The following is a 23,050-nucleotide window of genomic DNA, read 5'->3' on the forward strand; positions in this document are numbered from 1 at the left end:
TGAGAAATAATTCAGCACTATCACTACAAACGTTAAAACGCCGGCATACGTCGACCATGTGGCTCGTTGGGAAAAATATACTTAATCTGTGTTGGTGTGAACATGACAGTGTGTGCGACATGCGCGTACACTCCTGCTCAGCGATGCCTACACTGTTCATTACCACTACAAATATAATAACCAATAGAAATGAAGATACAATTACAGGGGGTGGTAGACAAGATATTCAAATTCTCACGAATTCCGACACGCGCGTAAAGATTGGACGCCAATCCAGTTTTCTAGAAATTCATGGAAATAAACACAACCTTTTCTAAAGTCACTTGCTTCTGCCAATATACCTTTGCTTCTGCTATACATTGTGAGTGCCTGCCAGTGCCAAGAAATTAATAAGACGAAAGTGTTGTCAGGTGGATTTTTTGTGTCTTTCATGTGTTTGTGTAATTAGTGACTCGCCATCATTTTTGAAATGGTATGTATTAACGTATATAATGTGATTTAAGAGTTAATAATATATAAATAAAATTAATGCTTGTGCGCATAAAATCGATTTGTCATTTCCAAGACATTTTTCTCAGTGTAGTTAATAGGAAATTCTATATTTTGTCCGTACGTCACAACCATTCAATGATTGTACAAGCCATTTTTTTCCAGTGAACATGAGGAGATAAGAAAATATGCAATTAATTTTTTAATTCTCAACATATTTTTAAAAAGATTTAGCTCTATTTATGAATATGGACAAAAATTCAATTATTCTCGTGAAAATGTTTAATGTAGTTATATGTTTATTGCGAACATTATAGACATAACCTCAATCACCACATTCTTAGCATATTTTAGAAAAGATTTAACTCTATTTATAAGTATGGCTCAATTATTCTCGTGAAAATGTTTAATATTATATTTTTATTGTGAACATTCTAAACATAACCTGAAAGTAAAAACAGGTTTTGTTTACAAAACTAATATATTAAACATTGATTTTATTAAGAAAAGGGACCACTTCGGCACTATTGAACTTATCTACATGAGTATATTCTTGATTAAATTTCGAACATTTTGAGCGATCTTAGACCCCTATAAAGTGAAAAAATCGCAAAGTTCTGGAGGTTCAAAGTAAGAAGTGCCAAAGACCTAATTTAGAAAAAAACGAGTTTAAAGTTCAAACTACCATTTGTTTCCATGTTAGTTAAAAATTAAAAATAAAATTATTAGTTATTTTAATTACGATAAAGTCATCGTAAGGGCATAATTTAATGTGTGACAGTTTCTAGTTTCGTTTCCAATAATAAAAAAAATAATAAATCTGAACCAATTTTAGAAAATTGCGATTATTTTCTAAAATAAAATCGACAAAGTGATCCCTTTTCACGCGGACGTACACTTATTTTCAAATAATTGTTTTTCAATATTTTTTGTATTTTCGTTAGAGGTGTTCGGAAATTTAAATTTTGCCTGGGCTTGAAATTCAAATCGAACCGTGCCCATGTTAATTCTTATGGAAAGGACCGAATTTTAGAAATTTACACAGCTCGAATTTTCATTAAAGTAACATAACCATTATTGCACTTTGTATCCAATTTTAAGAAACAAAATGCTATTTTTTGCTATAAATATAACTTACAATTCTTTTTGTTAATAAAACAAATTTCAATTGCTGTATCAAAAAAAATAATAAGAAGATATTTTGCAGGACGAACCGTCAAACAGTTCATCTGACATTGAAAATTTTGAAAACGCTGATGAGGTTGATATGGTAAGATAAATTAATACAATATAATTGTCAATAAGTTACTATATTTTCTGTCGAGAGAAACTGGAATTCTTTCAAAGGATTAATAAATGAGAGTGTTTTTAAAAGTTTCTTTACTAAAGTATTCTAATTAGATAAAACAGTCTAATTACTCATATAAACTTGTTTTAGTGTGCCCAATATATTTTTCTCACAACTATTCTTCTTTTAAGAAACATTTAGTATTCAGAAGTGATAATTATTATTATAACAAAGATAAGAAATTTTCGACTTATTTTAGTACCATATTAGGTTTTGAAATTAACAGTAAACATTATACTTTTTAATCCCTTTCTCACATTATAAAAAAATTGATCAATTCATATATGATGAAGTAGGATATAAAAAAGATTATAAAAAAATTGTTTGATATCAAATCCCTTAATGCAGATCTTTAATAAACTGTTGATTTTCTTGAAGATTTGCATCAGAACAATTGTCATGATTCAGACTTGAAAAAATTTTCTGAAATAATTAAAATATAATTTTTTGACAATATTTCTATGTATATCTAATATTAATAAATTATGATTTTCACACTCTCTGAAAATAATAGAAAATAAATGAAATTTTTCACTTTTTTAATACTCGTTTATACTTAAAAACAAGTAAATAATTTATTGAATATAATTACCTAAGAATTCCAATTTCGAATTTTTTTGTAATAGAAAGAGAATTTTAACTTGGAAATTAAATTAAATTTTTTTCTATAACATATATAACATATTGAAGAATAATAAACTCAAAATAATTTTGCTTCAACAGTAAAACATTAAAACTTTTCAAAACTTTTATAAACAAGTTTATTCCACTTTAAAAGATATCAATTTTTTAAAACTCGAGTGTCCTTTAATAGTTCTTGAACTTGTGCCTTAATAATTAAGACCCAAGAGTTATGATATAAGACTTAAGGGGTAACACCACTCTACAGGCAGAAAAAGAGACCTATCTTTGATAATTTGTTTTGAGAAAATGAAACAATGAATATTCTGTTTGAAGGGTTTATTAAATATATATTAAAGTGTGAAAAAGAAGTGTTTTTTGAAAACTTTGTAGTAAATATTGAATTTTTATTGTTATTAATTTGTGTTGGGTGGGACGTTACTGTGAATCCGATTAAAGTCAATTTCACACTGTATACTTGTCATGTAAAATGAAAATTATACATCAAATTAGAGATTCTTGTGACAACTATTATAGGAGTAAAGTACTCAAATGTCATACTGATATATTCGCTTACTTGTTTTGACTCATTTAATAAAACTTGGCCTGCGTCAATTGCGTTTTAAGCATAAAAGGAAAGAAATTTTAATATTTCAAGTTTCTTTATTTGTTGATATATTTTATCATACAATAATATATTTTATTACTGTTTGTAATAGTTTTTAATACATTTGATGTAATTGATGTAATTGTGATGATGATAATGATATTTATTGGATTTTTTAAGACAATGTTGTTTTAAGAAATGTAAAAACTTATTTCTTTTCCTAAAAGTGTTTCTATTGACCTTATAAAATTCAAGATATTTTTTACATTAGTAAAACTTTTGAGAAACTACGTTTCTTTACGAAGTTGAAGTCCACAATGTTTTTGATCAACGATTTAAACAGGAAAATATTTTTTTATTACAATATTTGAAAAATTTTAATCTGAAAAAAATTTTACAACCTTTTTTTTGTCAACAATTTCAAATTAAGAAAAATGTTTTGATAAAAAATGTTACTATTTTTACATGAAAAAATATTAATTTTTTTAATTCGTTGATTATAAACGTTGTGGACTTCAACTTCGTGTTTCTTTTTTAAATTTAATTTTGCATTTTTTTTTGTTTTAAAAGTTTTTTCCAATATTTTTTAAATTTTTTAAAAAATAAATGCAACTATTGTTTTCATTGTTACAAAATCCAATAAAATTTACTATATATATGGTATATATATAATTGACTTTACGTGAAATAGAAACTTTTTGAACCAAAATTCAAATTTGGGGTGTTTAGACACCCTATTCATTTCTTAGAGGGTAAGTAAATTCATATACTCCTTTTAGGGTTAAAAATTCAACAAGCAGATTGTTAAACTTGGGCTACTCTATCTTTGCTCCAAAATATGAATAGTCACTAGTAAAGTGACACAACGAAAAGAATGTAATAATAACCTAAAATATTCAATTCTTTTCGCTGTGACAATGTGCTTCTACCACTATGAATATTTTATTATAGACATCGAACAGCCCAGGTTTAATAATTTATTTATTACATTTTAAAATATAATTTTTTTCCGTGTAACGCCTCATCTTTATTTTCGGCATTGCAAAAGAAGGTTTTTTCAAATTTCTGTAGCTCGAAACGGAATCGAGTTACAAAAAAACACACAGTTAAGTTGTAGCTAAAAAGTAAAGTTTTCAAACGGTTCTAAGCATTTTTTGATATCTCTTTAAATAAATTTTTTATACTAAAAATCCCTTAAGTGATTATTTATGCCCCACTTTACCCTATATTACTCATTTGAAAATTCAAATTCCTTAGAGTTCCCTAATTCAAAAATTTAAATAACTTCAAGTACTTTAAATTTGAAAATTTTTTACTCAATTGTCAGTTTATAATATTACACATTACGGCTCGATTGGGCTTGAATATTTGAGCTTTTTACACATCTCCAATATTAATATTAATCTAAAATAATATACATTTTACAGCATTCTTCCTCTTGGGAAAGTTCTCCCAATTCTTCTGCATCCGAACAGAGAAACATTCTACGCTCAAAAAAATTGAAAAAAATTTATCGTCCATCTACTGGCAAGGTATAGTAAACAAGAAGAGGGTCCGTCTTTGTAAAAGACATTTATGTTCATTTCGCGAACATTGTGCTTCCTCATAGGAGATGGTTTTCATGCAAATAAAATTACAAATCAAGTAAATTATTAAAAAATATGAATAATTATAAAAATAATATAAATACAAACAGATAATATAACTTGGTACTAAGAAGAAAATTTTAAACAAAAGAAATAAAATATATTAAATTTTTAAATTTTCATTTAATTAAAAATATAGGATAATATTATAAATTAAAATAAAATATGTACAATATATAGGTCAATAGATTCGCAATGTTAAATAATGTTAATAATATTGAAAAATGTATTAATTATTTAATATTATTATCACCATAAATTAATATTGTAATTTAATTTACTGTATTATGAACAAATGGAAATATAAAACAAAAAGTTTTTTTTTATCAAATTAAAATATTTGATACAAGCAACATATTTAGGTCAAATATCATTTCGTTGGGTTAGCACAACAGACGCGCCTATTCAAAACAAGAGGCAAGAAGGTGCCATCTCAGAAACTAATCCTTTCTGTCAAATTTTATTTTGTCAACAGTATCAATATTTCAAATAATTTACTTTCCTCTTATTAAAAGAACATTAATATGGAAAAGGTATTTGCAGGGAAACAAAATTAAGGTAATTATTACTTGAATTTTAAATTCCAAATACAATTTAAAATTTGCCAAAAAGGTTAGTTTCTGAGTTGGCACCTTCTTGCCTCTTGTTTGGAATAAGCGTGTTGTTGCGCTAACCAGACGATTTAATTATGTTTTTATTTTTCATACCACCCAAATAGCACTACTTCTTGCACAGAACTTGATATATTATGGTATGGTAGGAGTTGCAATATTAAAAAAGCAATATTACGGTAATATTACAATGGCGGTAACTTTAAGGATAACAGGATTCAATCGAATGTTGCATGAATATTTCCTAACAATATTCTGCCGTCCTGATAAAGAAAGTCGGAAAGAGTGATTTCAAGATATTTAAAGAAACGCATTTCTCATAAAAGCAGCTTTTCATTCAAGACATTAAAATAATTACATTTGGTATTAACTAATTTTTCTATGCTCTGTACTTTTACGGTTAAGTGACATTACTGTTATAGGGTCGGTACTTCCCGGGTGAAAATATCCGCTCGGAAAATCCACCTGGAAATCCGGGGGTCTTTTTGAAACTTTCCGCCTGGAAATCCGAGCGGAATACAATCTGGATGGATTTCCAGACGAAATACCGAGCGAATGTCCAAACGGATATCCAGGCGTATTTCCTGGTGGATTTCCGGAAATTCCTTATAGATCTCAAATATGTTAGATAGCCTCTTTTAAAATCGTGCAGAATCGTGAAATTCAAATTTGATGTCCATTTTTGAATATCTCTTAAGGATAAACAGATGACGAAATTCCACGTGGATATCCGGGCGAAAAGTTTCAAATAGCCCCCCGGATTTCCAGGCGAATTTTCGGGCGGTAAACCGGGCTGGTATTTTCACCCGGGTCGCAGCCTAATTTAAAAGAATGAAAGTACTTACCGACTTTTCCAACAAGAAAAATTGGTCTATATTCGATTACAATCCTTATCGCAAGAGTCGATACTTGCAATACGACCCATCGGTATTCGGATTTTAATCAAAGTCAAACCAGATTTCTTGGCAGTACTAGACAATACTGCCTGCACTTATTATGGAACATTTTGTACATTTTGTACAAAGTACTGGTCTTTTTAAAATGATTTCACGAAAGTTGAGTAATTAAAGACTAATTATCTCTTACATTAATTATTATTTATGAATAATATTACTATAGCTAGATTGCTTTTTTCGTAAAGAATCCAGTAGTATGGAAAACTCATTTTTCACAGTAATAGCGAATTATTCATCAGGACGGCAGTATTGCCTTGATTTGTCGCGTAATGTTTTCTCAATATTTTAAAGGTAATATTGCCTTAAATAAAGTTATTATGCAAAATTGTCGTCAGTGAAAATGTTATAATCTCGCCTGAATATTGTGGTGTGATATTGGTTAGCTTACCGTGCCCTATATCGTGTCAAATTACGTGTAAAAAGTTGTGTTATTTGGGCATGAATTTATCACCAGTCTATGTAAACCCTATACAATTTTTAAAAATGTTTAAAAAAGGAGTCTCCAGAATGGCAAAGTTTATCTGATGCTGATAATGATGATCATGAAATTGAACATCCGACTGTGAATGAACATACAGGAGAATGCAGCAGAACATCAGTTTACTGTCAAAACATGGAAGTAGAGTACAACATTGCTGAAATTGATAACCAGGTAAATAACATTACCGACACCACTTAGTGAACGACGCCCTCAATTAAAAATTACAAAAAATATAATATAAAACAATACATTGTTCGTATATTAAGGATTGTCACTAGCAATATAAGAGAATGAGAGAAACTTATTAAATTCTCGTAGTTTGTTCTTTAGCTCATTTTAGAAACATAAGATTTTTTTCAGAAATTTTCATCACATAGTTGTTTCTTACAAAAGTGAAATAAATTTGCAATTTAACATAAACTATTATGTAAATTCAGATAGATCTTGGAAAAAAAGTATGAAAGAAATGAAAGAAAAGTATGTGGTTTTGTGTATATATAGACAATGTCAGAAAGTAAAAACTGGAAGAGTTTAGAGAAATTGCTTAACAAATTTAATGAATAAATCTATTTTATGGAGTTATATATATTGCACAACAATTTACTTTGTGTGAGGATAACCTTAAAATATGAGTTTTTGAGGTTATCTTCACAGACAGTAAAATTTTATCCGAAATATAAACAAATTTGATATTACTACTATTTTAATAGCTTTCAATGATTGTATTTTATAATATTAATATTTTTAAATATATATTAAAAATGTTTTGTTCTATATTAATTGCGATTTTTAATTGTGGGTGTCGGTCATTGTACTCGTCACTCTAGTAAAGTTCTTAAGTTCATAGAAAACAATTTAAAAATTATTCTGTATTTTCTGTAGGCTGAAGAATATCAAAGCGATGAATTTGTCCCAACTTGGACTAATGAATTTAAAAATCATTTAAAATCCATTGTTGAAAATCATACATTAGAAGAAGATGATCTTGAGGAGCAGGAGTCAAATCGGAGAAACATTGATAATATAACTGCAGAGGTACGAATCAAATCTAATAGTCACAATTCTTGTTTTTTTAACACAAACCAAAATTATGTGAAAATTACACTCTTTAATTTCAAATATAAACATGAGATATCTATACGACGTAAACTTAACGTTCAGCTCCGGTATCCCCTACTCGCTGATAATTATTCACAATTTTCATAATCAAAATTTAACAAAGACTCAATGTGCTAAAAAATGAATTTGATTTACATGAATGACACCGTACAAAAAGTACATAATTTGGTTCCCGGACAAAGTTCTTAATATTTGGATCAAGATTCCACTGCAAAAACAGGTGTCTTCATTTGAGACACTTTGTCCTCATTTTTAAGACGCTTTGGGATGTCTTCTAGGAAGACATTAAAAGTGACTTTTTTTGAGACACTAGAAGTGTCTTCATTGCAGACTGAATTTCCTACTTGATACATAATCTAACAATTCTCACTTTGGAAGTTTCTTTCTTTTTAAATCTGATTTTTGTTTGTGCAACTATAAACAATAAATTAATTAACCACGTGAAACAAATTGGTTATGTTAGACAAAGAGAAGAGTATTTGAGACAAAGATGACTATAGACAGGATGAATATTTCCGAAGTTTGTCCGAAGTTACACGAATCCGACAAAACGTCTTAAATTAGTTAAAATGACTTGAACGTAGACACTTTCACCGTCTAAATTTTGTGTCTCAAATTATAAAACACTAAAGTGACTTATTTACATTCGTTAAAACGGAAAAATTGCTTCGAGAACTAAGATAATTTTTACTTGGCTTAACTTTTTGCATCGAAGATATGTTTGCTTCAAATTATTTGAACTTAAGGTCTTGTCCAAGTTGTAAAATGTATACAAAGACAAAATGTAAACAAACCATACACATTTTGCAACAGCCTTTTCTTGAATAGGAAATAAAAATTTAACATTTTCTTTATGAAAACGGTAAATTAAAGTATAGGAGTACAGGATGAGACTTTATTTGGTTGAAAATATTCGTAATTATTATAAAATAAAAGGTAGACTAAAGTGACAATTTTCCTTCAAGAAAAAAAGCATGGAGGCATGGGCAAGATCGAATATCGAAATAATCGAATTGCTATTATAGCAAAATCGAATTGCGATAAGTCACAAGCAAAGAAATAGATGGAGCTGCGATTGTTGAATTTCAGGCGCTAGCTTTTTAAAAATCAAAAAACTGTCGAAAAATAAAAAACTAATTTTTTAAAATAAATATTGCATAATCTTTTATCTGCTTGACATTATCTAAAATTGTACCTACAAATTTAATGTTGTAATTATGCATATTAGTTTAAATAATTTTTTTAATAATTAAAAGAAAGTGTAGATTATAAAATACTTTTTTAAAATGTAAATTTTGAAGGAAAATTTTTTATGTAAATTAGATACATTTTTAAATAGTAATTTTTAAGGGTTAAAATATATTTATTAAAATAGGAAGTAAAAATAAATCAATGATCAAAGTGAGATATTTGACAAAATAAGTAGGAAATAAACAAGCACAAAAGAAATGAAAATTATAATTGACAGAAAATTGACGGAAAATTTTTAAAAGAAAGATAATAGAATTTAATTGAGAAAAGGCAAAGCACAGCAAATGAGACGGCCGCACCAGGTGGGAGGCGAAAGTTCAGTTATTGGACAATCACTGTTAGGAAAGGGTAGAAAATTGAGAAAGAAATTTCCCTTTTTTCTAACAGTGACCGTCCAATCGCAGAACTTTCACCTCCGACCTGCACTGTAAAAAATCTTTAGGTAATTTTACCGCATTCAATGAGGGAACTATTATTACCTAGTATAAAAGTGGTGTTTCTATATGACAAAACAAAAGTCCCACATTTAAAATAGGAATATTCCTTTCGTCGGTAAAATTTTTTTGAAAAATCGCCATTATAAATATGGTAAGGTTACGTTCGCTAGGGGGAATTTTCCCATCCGCTGGAGTTTCACTGTCGACAGTAATTTCGCCTCTTTGAATGTGGGTATCATTATTACCCGCTTTAAACGAGGCAAAATTACCGTCGAGCGGAAAATCTCCATATTAAAAATAGGAAAATTACAGTATTTGGTATTTTTCCATTTTTTGCACGTATTTTCCCTAAATTAAAAGTAGTAGTATTACTGCAGATTTTAAATGAAAATTACCGTCGCTGGGAAAAATTTTTTAGACTTTTTACAGTGTGGTTGTTAACGTCCGTGCGTCTGATATACTCAAACAGTACAACTTTTTGTTTCTTTAGAAAACTGTCGCTTTAGACTACCTTTTATTTTATAATAATTACGCTTATTTTCAACTAAATAAAGTTTTATCCTGTGCTTCTATACCCAGTAAAAAAAAAGAATTGGCCGTAAGCGAAAAGAATTGGTGGTGACTTAAGCCCAACCCTGTTTCGCGACAAAACAATATTGAATGGTTGCGGTGAATTATTTTTTTTTACAGACAATTCTTTTCACTTGAAATGTTTGAATTAATGTATATTGACCCGATTTGGCATTATAAACGAGAAAAAAGATTGTTTTAAAGTGTAAAAATGCTGATTACGCGTAGGAAATACGGAATTTTATTAAAAAGTGAAAATATTAAATCTGACAGGCACGATAGATTTATCATTCGATTGAGCATGCTATCAATAATTGCGCCGATACCGACAGAAAGTTACTAAAAAGAGTGGAAAATTCAAATAATAAATTAAATTCAAAAGAATATAATTAATTTAAATTTGCTTTTATTAATCTATTATATTAATCTATTAATATAAATTTTATTTAGCTAATTTAAATTAATTATATTCTTTTGAATTTAATTTATTATTTGAATTATCTACTCATTTAAGTAACTTTCTGTCAGTATCGGCGCAATTAATAGCATGCTCAACCCAATGGTAAATCTATCGTGCCTGTCAGATTTAATATTTTCACTTTTTAATAAAATTCCGTATTTCCTACACGTAATCAGCATTTTTACTCTTTAAAACAAACTTTTTTCTCGTTTATAATGCCAAATCCGGTCAATATACATTAATTCAAACAATTCAAGTGAAAAGAATTGGCCGTAAAAAAAAATAATTCACCGCAACCACTCAAAACTGTTTTGTCGCGAAACAGGATTGGGCTTAAGTCACCACCAATTTTTTTTTCACCACTAAATATCAATTAAAAAAAAAATAAAAAAATACGCATCTATTTTTTTTCGATTTGTGACAAAATTAGGGGTGGAAATGGTTAAAATTACAAAATGTCATTTTTAAGGGCCACCCTAATATATATCGGTATGTAAATATATATATACAGCCTTTTATTATATACTGGTAACAATATGCATATGGGCAATTTCAAGTGAAAGTTTAGTTGACTTTTGAAATCAGCCAAATATATATTTTTTTTCCTGTACTGAATAAAGAGATACGTATTTTTTCTTTTTTTGCGGGAGGGGGGCAAATTTTTAAATTATTAATTTTCAAAATTTTCATTTTTTGAATACAGGAATATTTTGAATGCTGCATTTAATTTCTTTATATTTTCTTCCTTAGCTGACTTGGAATTCCTCAATCAGCGATTTATTTGTGACGCGTGGCGAAGAAAGAAGCCTAAGAGTCCAAAAATCATGGGTTATGTTTGTAATTTTTGAAATAAAAATGTACAAAGGGGATCAATTTTTAATTTACACAAATACTTTTAAAGTCTTAATTACATCCAAAATATTTAATAAAAACGTATTGTATTGTTACAAAATTAAGAAAAACCAATTGATGAATGAAAAACTGACACAAAAATAACATCAAAGTCAAGGGACTCTTATGTTCCTTTCTTCGCGACACGTCACATTTGATCAATTATTCTATTAAAATACCATCTTATGGTAGACTACATTAGGACTGTTAAAATTTATTAACTATTGAATTTCAGTTGGGAAACATAGAATTTGAGTTTTTGGATGAAAGTGATCCAGAGGAGGGTGAAGAAGAGGAAAATGAAAATTCAGATGATGGAGGCTTCGAAAAATTACATAAATTTTTAGAGAAGGAAGATATTTTTCAACGAATAGATGTCGACGTTAAAGTAAGCATCGGTGAATTGTTGCTGCTACTTGTAAAATATGCTCTGATTCACTCCCTCGGCTTATCTGCTGTTTGTAACCTTTTCATGCTTATTAATTGTATTTTCGCGAGACCCATTCTTCCAGATTCACGATATTTAATTGATAAGTTATTCAATCCATTAAATACCGTTACTTTCCATGCATTATGCCCAGAATGTGGGATTGATATAGGAATTTTTAAAAGTAAAGATTTACAAAAACATTGTAGTTTATGCAATATTAATGTCAATGTTAAAGATCCTGAGTATAAAAATTTTTTTGTAACTTTAGACCCGACATCGCGGATAAAAGAATTGTTAGAAGCTAACAGTGAATATTATAATGATGTGATGAATGTCCAACAAACAGATGAATTTATGAGAGATATTTATGATGGTAAAAATTATCGACGTTTTAAAAAAAGTTTAGATCCTGCTGACAAAAATCGCTTTGTCTCGGTTACTTTTAATACAGATGGAGCACCTCTTTTCGAGAGTTCCGCGTATTCTATCTGGCCAATATACATTATGCTAAATGAATTACCATTTTCAGTCAGGACATCCGAATTAATTGTTGTCGGTTTATGGTTCGGCAGAAGCAAGCCAAACATGAATATTTTTTTAAAACCTTTCGTAGAAGATATGAACAAATTATCCACCGAAGGTTTAAAATGTAACATAAATACTGAGGGATATTTAACTAAAATTTTCTGTTTAATTTGCTGCGTAGATTCTATTGCAAGGGCTCCATTGCAGGGGCTTATGCAATTTAATGGCTATTATGGGTGCAATTGGTGTCTTCATCCTGGTAAATGGGTGGCAAAGGAGTCAAAACCGAATAGCGGAAGTCACAAATATCCTTTGTTTGATACTACTGCAGCAAATCGTAATGAGAAGGATTCGAAAAAACATATGATCGAAGGTAGCGAGGAAAAGCCATGTTTTGGTTTCAAAAACGTATCTCGACTGATAAATTTAAATAGCTTTAACATTATTGACGGTTTTGTTCCCGACTATATGCACATTATTTCTGGTATAGGAAAACAGTTTGCTAATCTATGGTTTGGAACAAATAAGGTGTCATCAAGTTTTGTTAATGAAAAAACAGTTGATGATATTAATGGAATTTTGAAGTCTATAAAAGCCCCTCATCAAGTTGGTCGTCTCACAAGATCCTTAAAAGATAAAGCATTCTGGAAAGCACGCGAGTGGGAGAATTGGGTTCTGTATTACAGTACACCTATACTTAAACTTTTTTTTGATCAAAAATACGTACTACATTGGGTTAAGTTGGTTGAAGCTTTGTATATACTCCTGCAATCAAAAATTACAATTGATGAACTTAATCATGCTGACATCCTACTTCATGAATTTGTCGTAGGTACAGAAGAGTTGTATTCGCAATTTGCAATGACTTTCAATGTTCATCTCTTATTGCATTTGTCTAAAAGTGTTTTAGATTGGGGGCCTTTATTCGCACATTCTGCATTTGCATTTGAATCAGGGAATTGTCAATTGCTCAAATCAGTTCATGCTGCAAAAGGTGTTCATCACCAAATATGTCGTAGCATTAATTTGAATTCCAGCTACAATTTGCTGCTGAAATTAATTTATCCACGAGCACAAGTAGATGTTCAATCATTATGTACCCAATTAGGTACATCTATGATAAAAAATACAATAAAAGTAAATAGTTTACGATACTTCGGGAAATCTTCAAATGTTAATTCGATGTGGAGAGAAAAATTAAATTTGTCAGAGCGAGCACGCTGTTATAAAAAGTTAGTAAAAGATGGATGTTTGTATTTATCGTCTATTAAAAAAAATGAACGTTCTGATAACACGATTGGCAAATTAGTCGATGAAAAATATATTAAGATTGTAGAATTTATTGTAGATCCAATTTCAAAACAAGAATTTATAATATGTCAATTTTTGAGTACTCAATCTGCTTTCACAAATAACTATAAAGCTCTGCAGAAAGTGTTAGCAGTATCAAGCGATGAAATAGCAATGCCAACTGTCAATTTGGAGAAAGTTTGTGTTCATTTAGGTATCCGCAAAAAAAATTATGTTTGTGCAGTTCCTAATCTCTATAGCTACTAAGATAAAAAAAACATGTTTATTACGAAACATTGTTTTTGAAAGTTATTGAATTTAAATGACTGATATTTTTGCATATTAAGTATTTTCTCTTTAAATGATAAAGTCGAAATTTCAAATATTTAATAATTGACATTGTCAAATTCGTATGTCTGTCATAAAACTTTACAGATTTTAATCTTTGCACAGTGAATTGCAAAGTATTTCTGGAGTACTTTCTAATGCAATGGCATTAAGAGAAATAATTTTCACCCTTCTTTTTTTACATTAAACCAAATTTTCTACTTATGTCAAAAAAAATTTTTCTATTTTTATATCCATTATACACTCAATATTTTTTCTATTAAAATATGTAAATTTAAGGACAGAAAAGCAATAGGGTTTTAATAAAATGTAGAAAGACAAATTTTTTTACAGGTTTACTTTTTCTGTGCCATTTCATGGTTCTACTATAAACGTAATCATCTTTACATAATCTCCATCATACAATTGTGCAAAAACAGTTATTGGTTTATTTTTATCTGATGAATATAACAAACAATTTTGCCTAACAACTTTTTTTATACATAACAGCTCGCTCAGAGAGATATAATATTTTAATCTAAAAAATCTACGGGAGAACTTGCACCGAAGACCGACTATAATTTAATTAAAGAGACATCATTACCCATAGTTGCACCATTTTTTTGACTAAACATTTTAGGGGGTATGATTACCTGGTTCTTGCAATACGTGTAAATTGATGATGTACCCTTTTAGGAGCATAAATAACTTTCAATAATTTTCCATTACCACATTCATTACACACTCTCATATGTATTGAGAGTCGAAAGGGGTCCCCAATTATATATTAGGTTAATGAAGTTATAACTGTTTTTGTATAAATTACATCCTCTTCTGAAACAAATTGATGTAACAACTGGTCGGCTAGATTCATCTCCAAATTTACTATCTCCTATTACATCAAAAAGTAAACTGCTTCAATGAATAAAGGCCAATGTAATACAATATCTTTTGTTATTACTTGTGAAGAATGGGCACGCTAAAGAATAATGTCCAGTTCTCTCATTCTCTTGCTTTCCAATTTCTCTTTCAACAAAAACCCGAAATATTTGATTCGGTGCTTTAATATTATATATAAATCATTATTATTCTCTGCAACCAATTCTTTGAAAAACAATCCGGATTTTCTTTTACTTACAAACAACATTGTTGCAAACTGTTTAGCTATTCTGCTGTTCCATGTTAATTAAATTTATTAATTGAGAAGCTTTTGTTCACAGCAAGAAAAGAATTTTTTCTTGCACGTCAACCCCATATGTTTTATAGTTTTTTTATTATTTCTACTCTCTGGTACTGGTTTTAGGGAATATTTAATATTCCTTAAAATATTTTTCACATATATTATTTTATTTTGAACCTATTTTCATGATTGTAAGCACTGATTGCATTCTCTTTTGTACAAATAATTATTAGTAATTGGTTTCATATTACAAAAGTTGACCAAATAGAGTAGGTGAAACTTTCAAATAATGGTGCACTATCAGTATTAAAAATTAAAATTGAGAGATTATGTTCATTTTTTGCACGTAACTTCTTTACAAATCGGTTCATTTAATCATCACAGATATCAAGCATCACACTTTTCTCAAATCGTCTTTCACTATTCACAAAATTGTAATATTCATTATTTTTACAAATCTTACATTTCATAAAACTATTTTTCCGATACATTTTTCAATGAAAGCTTTACAATTTGGATACGTCACATTTAACTTACATAGTTTTTAATGAATCAATTTATCAATTAAATATCGCGTATTGTGGAATTGTATGGTAAACAAAAGTTAAATAAAAAATTTCAATTAGTGATATTGAATATACAATAATATATTTTTAAATCTTTATAATTATCTTACTTGCAATTGTAATCACTGGAAATGGAAACGGTAGTCTTATTTTACATAACAAATCTTATGAATTCAAAAAATTTTGAAACGAATATTTAAGCGTTTCGTCTTTTTCCGACTTTTTTCATCATTCTATAAGTTTTATAAAATCATAATAATATATTCTACAGTTGGATTATATGAAAGTATTTAGTATCATGTAAAAAATATATAAAAATTGTGATATTTTGATATACGTTTATTTCTTTATTATTTAGAATATTTATTCAAATGTTAATATTCCTTTGACATAATTAAATAAAAATACAATTTATAATTGTAAAAAAATTCTTAATTTGTTGTATGTAATTCAAAGTTGTGCATGTGATAATGTTTTTATACTTTGAAATAAAATGTTTCTCTTTTGAAAAAGGTGTTCAGAGCATTAAAACATACGTAAATAATATTATGAAATTTGTAAACAATCATTTTTGCACAAGTTTTTTTTGTTCACAGACGCTTCACACAAAATTTACCCATAAACCATTGATTAGACATACAATAGTATGTCATATAGTAAATCATATTATATCTGAATTAAAAACATCTTTTAAATTAAGATAATTTAGATGATGCGTCTCAATAGTTTGTGGGCACAATTTGTGAAAAGTGTTTGTGTGTAGGCAGAAAGATGTTCAGAAATGAGTGTTTAAAAATTTCAAGTCATTTGAATCGACTAGTGCATTTTGTTGAGTAATAACTGTCCGCGCATAATAAGACCGCGCATATCAAAGTGTTAAAGTCATTTTTTGATAATCTCATAAAATTAGTTTTTATCATATATTATTAAATGGAGAAAATTACTTAATCGCATTAGTATTTATTTACACTATCTTCTCATAAAGAAATTATTGTATTGTTCAAATTTTTAATTGCGAATTTAAAAAATCTACACGGAAAAACTTTGTTTAAGAATCATTCCTGAATTTGCTTCGGAATGGAGGATATGAGAAAAATTCTGCAAAATTTACAGAAAAATACAAAAATCATTGAAGAAAATACTTGTATTTTTATTATGACATTGGAAGACTTCTTGTTAATGCCGCGATCGGAATATCTCAGTCACTGGGCGTTGAAAGTTTCTTGAACTGTTTTAGAAGACACAGTACAGTAACCAAGCACTAGGCAGGGATTGGTTGCGTCAAATATGTTTCCAATGCATAATACCGTAAGCTGCTAAGGTAGCTGAGTGATGTAAAGCGGAGTTTTTGGACTCTCGAGGACGTGGGATCGAGTACTCCCAGAGTAAATTTTTTTTCTCGCAAACGTAAGAATTTATTCTAAAACAAGTTTAAGACTTTCTGTAGTGAGTTTAGGAAGTTGTTTTGAATTTCTCTACAATTCTTATAGAAATACTGCTTAGAATTTTTCAAAGAAAATATAAATAAGATTTCTTAAATTATTCTCATATCCTCCGTTCCTGAACAAATTTAGGAATAATTCTTGCACAAAGTTTTTCCGTGTATACTTGTTATCTTCCACCAGTCCAAATAAATAGCATGTAATATTAAAATCAAATTTTGGCACTAAGAGACATTACTTCAAAATTTGGTACTATTTGGGATTGATAGTATTCTTCAACATGCTAAAATTTTAGAAGATTTAATCATGCGTTAATCTACATATGTAAAATAATAAACTATTAAATATTTCATGGGTCACCTATGTGGTGACCCATGAAGGTCAACACATAGGTAGACCCATGTGTAACGACCCATGTGTAGACCTATATGAGATCCTACGTGGGTCACTACATGGGTCACCATATAGGATCCCATGTGGTGACCTACATAGGTTTTTTCAGTAGGGTACATTTTCACTTCAACTTCCACTGATTCTAAATTTTTCTCATATTTTCACTTTGACTTTTACAGATTCTAATTTTCACTTCCACTTCCGCAAAATCTAATCTTTTATTTCACTTTCACTTCCACTAATTTGAAATTAGTAAAAGTTAAAATGAAATTGGGAGTGAAAATTATAATCTGTGAAATTGAAAGTGAAAATGAGAGTGAAAATTATAATCTGTGGTAGCGAAAGTGGAAATGACATTGAAAATTGAAATCAGTGAAAGTGTAAGTGAAAATGGAGTAACGTAATCGTTCCCCAAAAAATTATTATTCTAATTTCTTTATTATATTTATTTGAAAATATTTATTTCATAAATACTAAATATAATAAATTTATTCCAACAATGAATTGATTTTTTTCTTTTGTCTTAATAATAAATTTTTTTTTTTTGTCTTTCGAAAATAAAAACTGAGATATTTCCTATTCTCAACAGTAAAACTTTCCCTTTTAGAAAATAAAACAATTGAATGTAATTGTTAATGGAAAAAATAAACGATCCCTATCTTCAGTGATATCAATCCAATTAGCTCCAATCTATGGAAACCTTTCAGATGTTTTCTCATTGTAAAAACTTTCAGAGGACGAATGTTGTGGAATTTAAAGTGATTCAAGCTGCTTCTTTAAAGGGAAAATTGTTTTTTTTTTTTGTTTTTAATTTCTATTGCAGAATAAAATAATATTTATTTAAAAAATTATACACTTCCAATCAATTGTAAAAAAATAGTAGAGAGTAAAAAAATTTTTTCTTTTTGCCTTCTTTGTCCTCTTTTTGATTTTTATTATTTGCACTATATATTTCACTTTGTCTTCATTTTTCGAAAAAGTTTCTCACCAAACGCAATAATGATATATAAAATTAGATATATACGAGCTGAAAGAATAAAATAAAATTTCATGCATGCAAGAGTAAGAAAAACACAAAAAGTCAACTTGTCAAATTTAAGCAAGTGCAAGTTGCGTGACAGTGATGAAGACATACGAAAATAAATTTCAAACTTTATCAAATTTTCAGAAAAATAATACCACATAAGTTCTTTTTCATGCTGAGACGAAAAAACACTTAAAGTCTCCAAACCATTATATTCAACAGGAGGGTAAAAGCGAAAGGTCTGGTGAATAAAAAAAAAAAGAAAATACATTCTGTCAAAATCGATTTATATGGTAGATACTGAATTTTATATTATATATATATGTGTGTGTATGTGTGTATACTTTCACAATATATAATATTTGTCGAGAAATACCACTAACACTTATTTACAAAATGGGGTATTCCTGTTCAATATTCTTCCCCCCTCTCTTCACTTCCCAGAAAAGATTATAAAGTAAAAAAAAAATTTTGAGCTTTTATTGTAAATTAATTTTTTTCAAAGAAATTTAAACAATTATTTGATATTAACGTTATAAGGTAAAAAAATTTTTGTTTATATACCTTCAACCATGATTCACGAATAATACCTATTAATTAATTTGTTACAATTTAATATTTAATAGAATTTCATTACAATTTTCATTAGAATATTTATTTGTCAGAATTTGTGTTTGTTCGAATTTTCATTTTGAATTTTTCATAATTACCATTAAACACATTTTTTATTTTACAGAATTTTTATTCAACCGAAAATTCATTTAACAGAATTGAAATTAGATCGAATTTTTATCGAACACATGATTATGTTCTAAAAATCATTAGTTAGAATTTTCATTTTATTGAATTTCATTTGTCATAATTATTTTTGAGCCGAATTTTTATTTGTTCGAATTAGTATTTTGCGGAATTTTCATTAAAATGATTTTCTATATTACATAATTATTATAGAACTAAAAATTCACTTCATAGAATTTTTATTTGTTCGAATTTCCATTTAACATAATAGGCTTTTTAAAGAATTTTTATTGGGTAGAATTTCATTGCATAAAATTTTCTTTCAGATGAATTATTATTATTTGATATAATTTCCATATAACCGATTTTTCATACTACAGAATTTTTACTTAACCGAAAAATCATTTCACAGAATTTCTAATTGATCGAATTTTCATTTGTCCGAAATTGCAAATGCCCGAACGAACAATCGATAGAAAGATTTCGGCGCAATTTTTAAAATCAACCAATCAAAAATTATCCATAAAATTGTGATTGGTTGATTTTGAAAATCTCGCCGAATCTTTCTGTCGATTGTTTGTTCGGCCATTTTCAATTTCGGACAAATGAAAATTCGATCAATTAGAAATTCTGTTAAATAATTTTTCGGTTAAGTAAAAATTTTGTAATATGAAAAATCGGTTTTCGATGAAAATTCGATCAAATCGAAATTTTGTTAAATGAATTTTCGGTTAAGTTGAAAATTCTGTAATATGAAATATCGGTTTAATCAGAATTTTTGTCAAAAAATAATTCGAAAAAATATTTAAATTCGGTTAAAAAATAATTTTATATAATGAAATTACATTAAATAACAATTAGGTATAACAAATTAATTTTGGATGGACAGTATTTAATGAATAAAATTTTTATTTTAAAATATTAAAATATGCAGCTAAGGAGTAAATTTTGTTTCATAGTTGCACTAAAAAGGGCAACATAACCTCAAAAATGCAAACGATATTCATATTTATATGGTTTTTCAAATTAATTTTATAATTCTTTTTTAAAATAACTTAAAAAAGCTTATTAGAAATTTATATTTCATTTTTAACTTGACATAAAAAATGTTATTTTTAAAATAAATTTTATCTTTTTAATTTTAATATATATATAGATTTTAGTAAAATTTCTCAATGTTAATTTTCAAATTTGTTGAACAATTTCAACTAAAAAAATTTTTTAAAAATTTATTTTTACTGAATTGTAGACTATCTACAGAAAAGATTTCATACAAATAAAACAGTTTATAAAAATGTTTAGGCTATTTTATAAGTAAACAAACTTTGATGGATATAATAGCCCCACACCACAAAGATAATATACCCAATATTTCAATTTTTTGTAACTCAGGCAAAAAATAATTTTTTTTTTCTCCCAACTTATATAGGAACTCTTCAGAAGGACGTCTACAACATAACGCAATAGTTCAAATTTTTTTTTTAAAATTAAGAATTTTAATGACGTGTTGAGTAAAAAAATAATAGCATTCTTTTGAGTAAAATTCCTCCGGTTGACAGTAGAGTTAAATTATTTTTACTTAATTTTGCCTCCTCGGAGTGACAGCTGTCCAGATATATTAAATCTATTTTTTATAATAAAATTTTTAACTCTAAATATAAATACTGTTTTTACAAAAACAGCATTTCTTTAGAAAGTCCATTTACTTATTAAAAATACATAATTAACTTGCTTTAATTAACTTCTTAAATAGTTAATTAAAGTATAATTTTAAGTATATAATTAACTTCTTACATTTTTAAATCTTATAAATATATCATAAAAATTCAATGTCCTTTGCAAGAATATGAAAATAAAGCTGGAAATTGAAACCCAGAAAATTTGCCTTAGTTACCAGACCATCGAGCGCAATTTCCGAATTTCATTACCTTCCGTGGTGAGAAATCCCATCGGGATTTGCTTTATATATATAGGTATATTTTATCCTTTTTCATAAAATGATTACAGGACAAAAAGTCCAATCCAAAATGTTCACACCGAAATGTCCACGAAAAAAAAGTCCACAGTAAAAAAGTCCAAATTAATAAAGTTAAAAATAAATAATAAATTATTGTATATTCAGAGCAATTTTACATATGAATGTTGTGACCAATTAATTTCAGGTAGTCTAATTCATTTTCTTCTGTTGTGTAATCTCTATAGGTTTTAACATTGTTAAAAATGTGTTCCTCCAAGCGCAATTCCCAAGAAGCACGTAATATAACCTCAATATCAAGGTAATATTACATGTAAGATTCGTAATATAACGTTGTAATATTACAGTAATCTTACAGTGATCTTAAAATGTCCGCCTCAAGGTAATATTACCGGTAATGTTACTGTAATATTACGCGCTAATATTAAGGTAATATTACAGTAATATTGCAGTAATATTGCAGTAATATTAAGGTAATATTACAAGAGAATATTACAGTAATATTATGGGAACATTTCTTTACGAAAAAAATCTACCCATCCAGGGAATCGAACCCCGAACTCAAAGCACACGAGTCCAGAGTTTTACCAACAAGCCAAATTGACTTATAATATATTTACGTTTTTTATGCTTTATGAATAACTCAAATCAGTCTGTAATATTACTGTAATATTACTGTAATATTACCGTTAATATTACAGTAATATTCCCGGTAATATTACCTTGAGGCGGACATTTTAAGATCACTGTAAGATTACTGTAATATTACAGCGTTATATTACGAATCTCACGTGTAATATTACCTTGATATTGAGGATATATTACGTGCTTCTTGGGTTGTTTCCCGCGTGGCAAGTTTTTAATATCGCCTTTCCTAAATTAAGGTCTCGCAACATGTATTCAACATCTGCTTGCTCCTTCTGTAGATCAGTGAGAAAGTGATATAGGCTTGGATGGCTTCGACCGACTAAAATTTGGAATCGATTGTGCCACCCCTCAGAAGCGTTGTTGGTACGATCTGTAGTTCCAAAGAGACGGATCATAACGAACCTTTACTGCCTTTCTTCTTCCGACAGCACGTATCCCATACGAATATAATTAGTTTCGAAATAATTTGCAATTGGAGCAAAATTTTCTGGAACGTCATTATAAAATATGTCAAATATATTTGAAAAGATTTTTCAAATTTTCACGAGTCAAAAAAACTGAAATTCTCCCATAGCTCAAAAATTGTAATCCTCATCATTATACGAGTCATATATTAAAAAATTTTCACCGACCAAAGTTTTAGTGAATTTATCAGGTATCTCTTCCAGATTTTCGATGCTTGTAGGGTTAGTAGGCATTAACCTTAAGCGTTCACGTTGAATTGTCTTAGTAATATTACTCATCTCAGGCAAATGTGCTTGTACACCTTCTGTAACATTTTGAACTTTTCGCATTAGTGCAGAAGGTGGACGATCAGGATGATCCTGTGCTGCTCGCTGTACGTTAAACAAATTTTTTAAAATTAATTTTTTGTATTTCTTTTTTTTAATATCCGCATACTTATTTAATGATTATTATATTTATATTCAACATAAATTTACCTTAATTCTTGACAGTATTCGTAAAGCTTCAACCTCTTCAGGGTTGGGTTCATGACCAATATGAGAATTAGCTGAACCACCCCT

The 23,050-nt window shown here is 28.3% G+C and overlaps 2 protein-coding genes across 2 annotated transcripts in view; one reads left to right on the forward strand and one right to left on the reverse strand.

The window, feature by feature from the left end:
- Window positions 1–23,050, reverse strand: part of LOC127278031 (uncharacterized) — a 124,739-nt gene that overhangs the window by 25,164 nt on the left and 76,525 nt on the right. The gene's annotated exons all lie outside the window — the stretch shown is intronic.
- LOC127278030 (uncharacterized) lies at window positions 372–15,984 on the forward strand. Its single transcript, XM_051299525.1, has 6 exons — window positions 372–472; window positions 1,697–1,759; window positions 4,493–4,597; window positions 6,775–6,930; window positions 7,642–7,794; window positions 11,723–15,984. The coding sequence occupies exons 1-6, from the start codon at window positions 470–472 to the stop codon at window positions 13,997–13,999; spliced, it is 2,757 nt and encodes a 918-aa protein (XP_051155482.1). The 5' UTR covers window positions 372–469; the 3' UTR covers window positions 14,000–15,984.

Source organism: Leptopilina boulardi, unplaced genomic scaffold (genome assembly GCF_019393585.1).
Source record: "Leptopilina boulardi isolate dan_hultmark-lab unplaced genomic scaffold, ZJU_Lbou_2.1 LbouV2_194, whole genome shotgun sequence".
Classification (NCBI taxonomy): Eukaryota; Metazoa; Arthropoda; class Insecta; order Hymenoptera; family Figitidae; genus Leptopilina; species Leptopilina boulardi.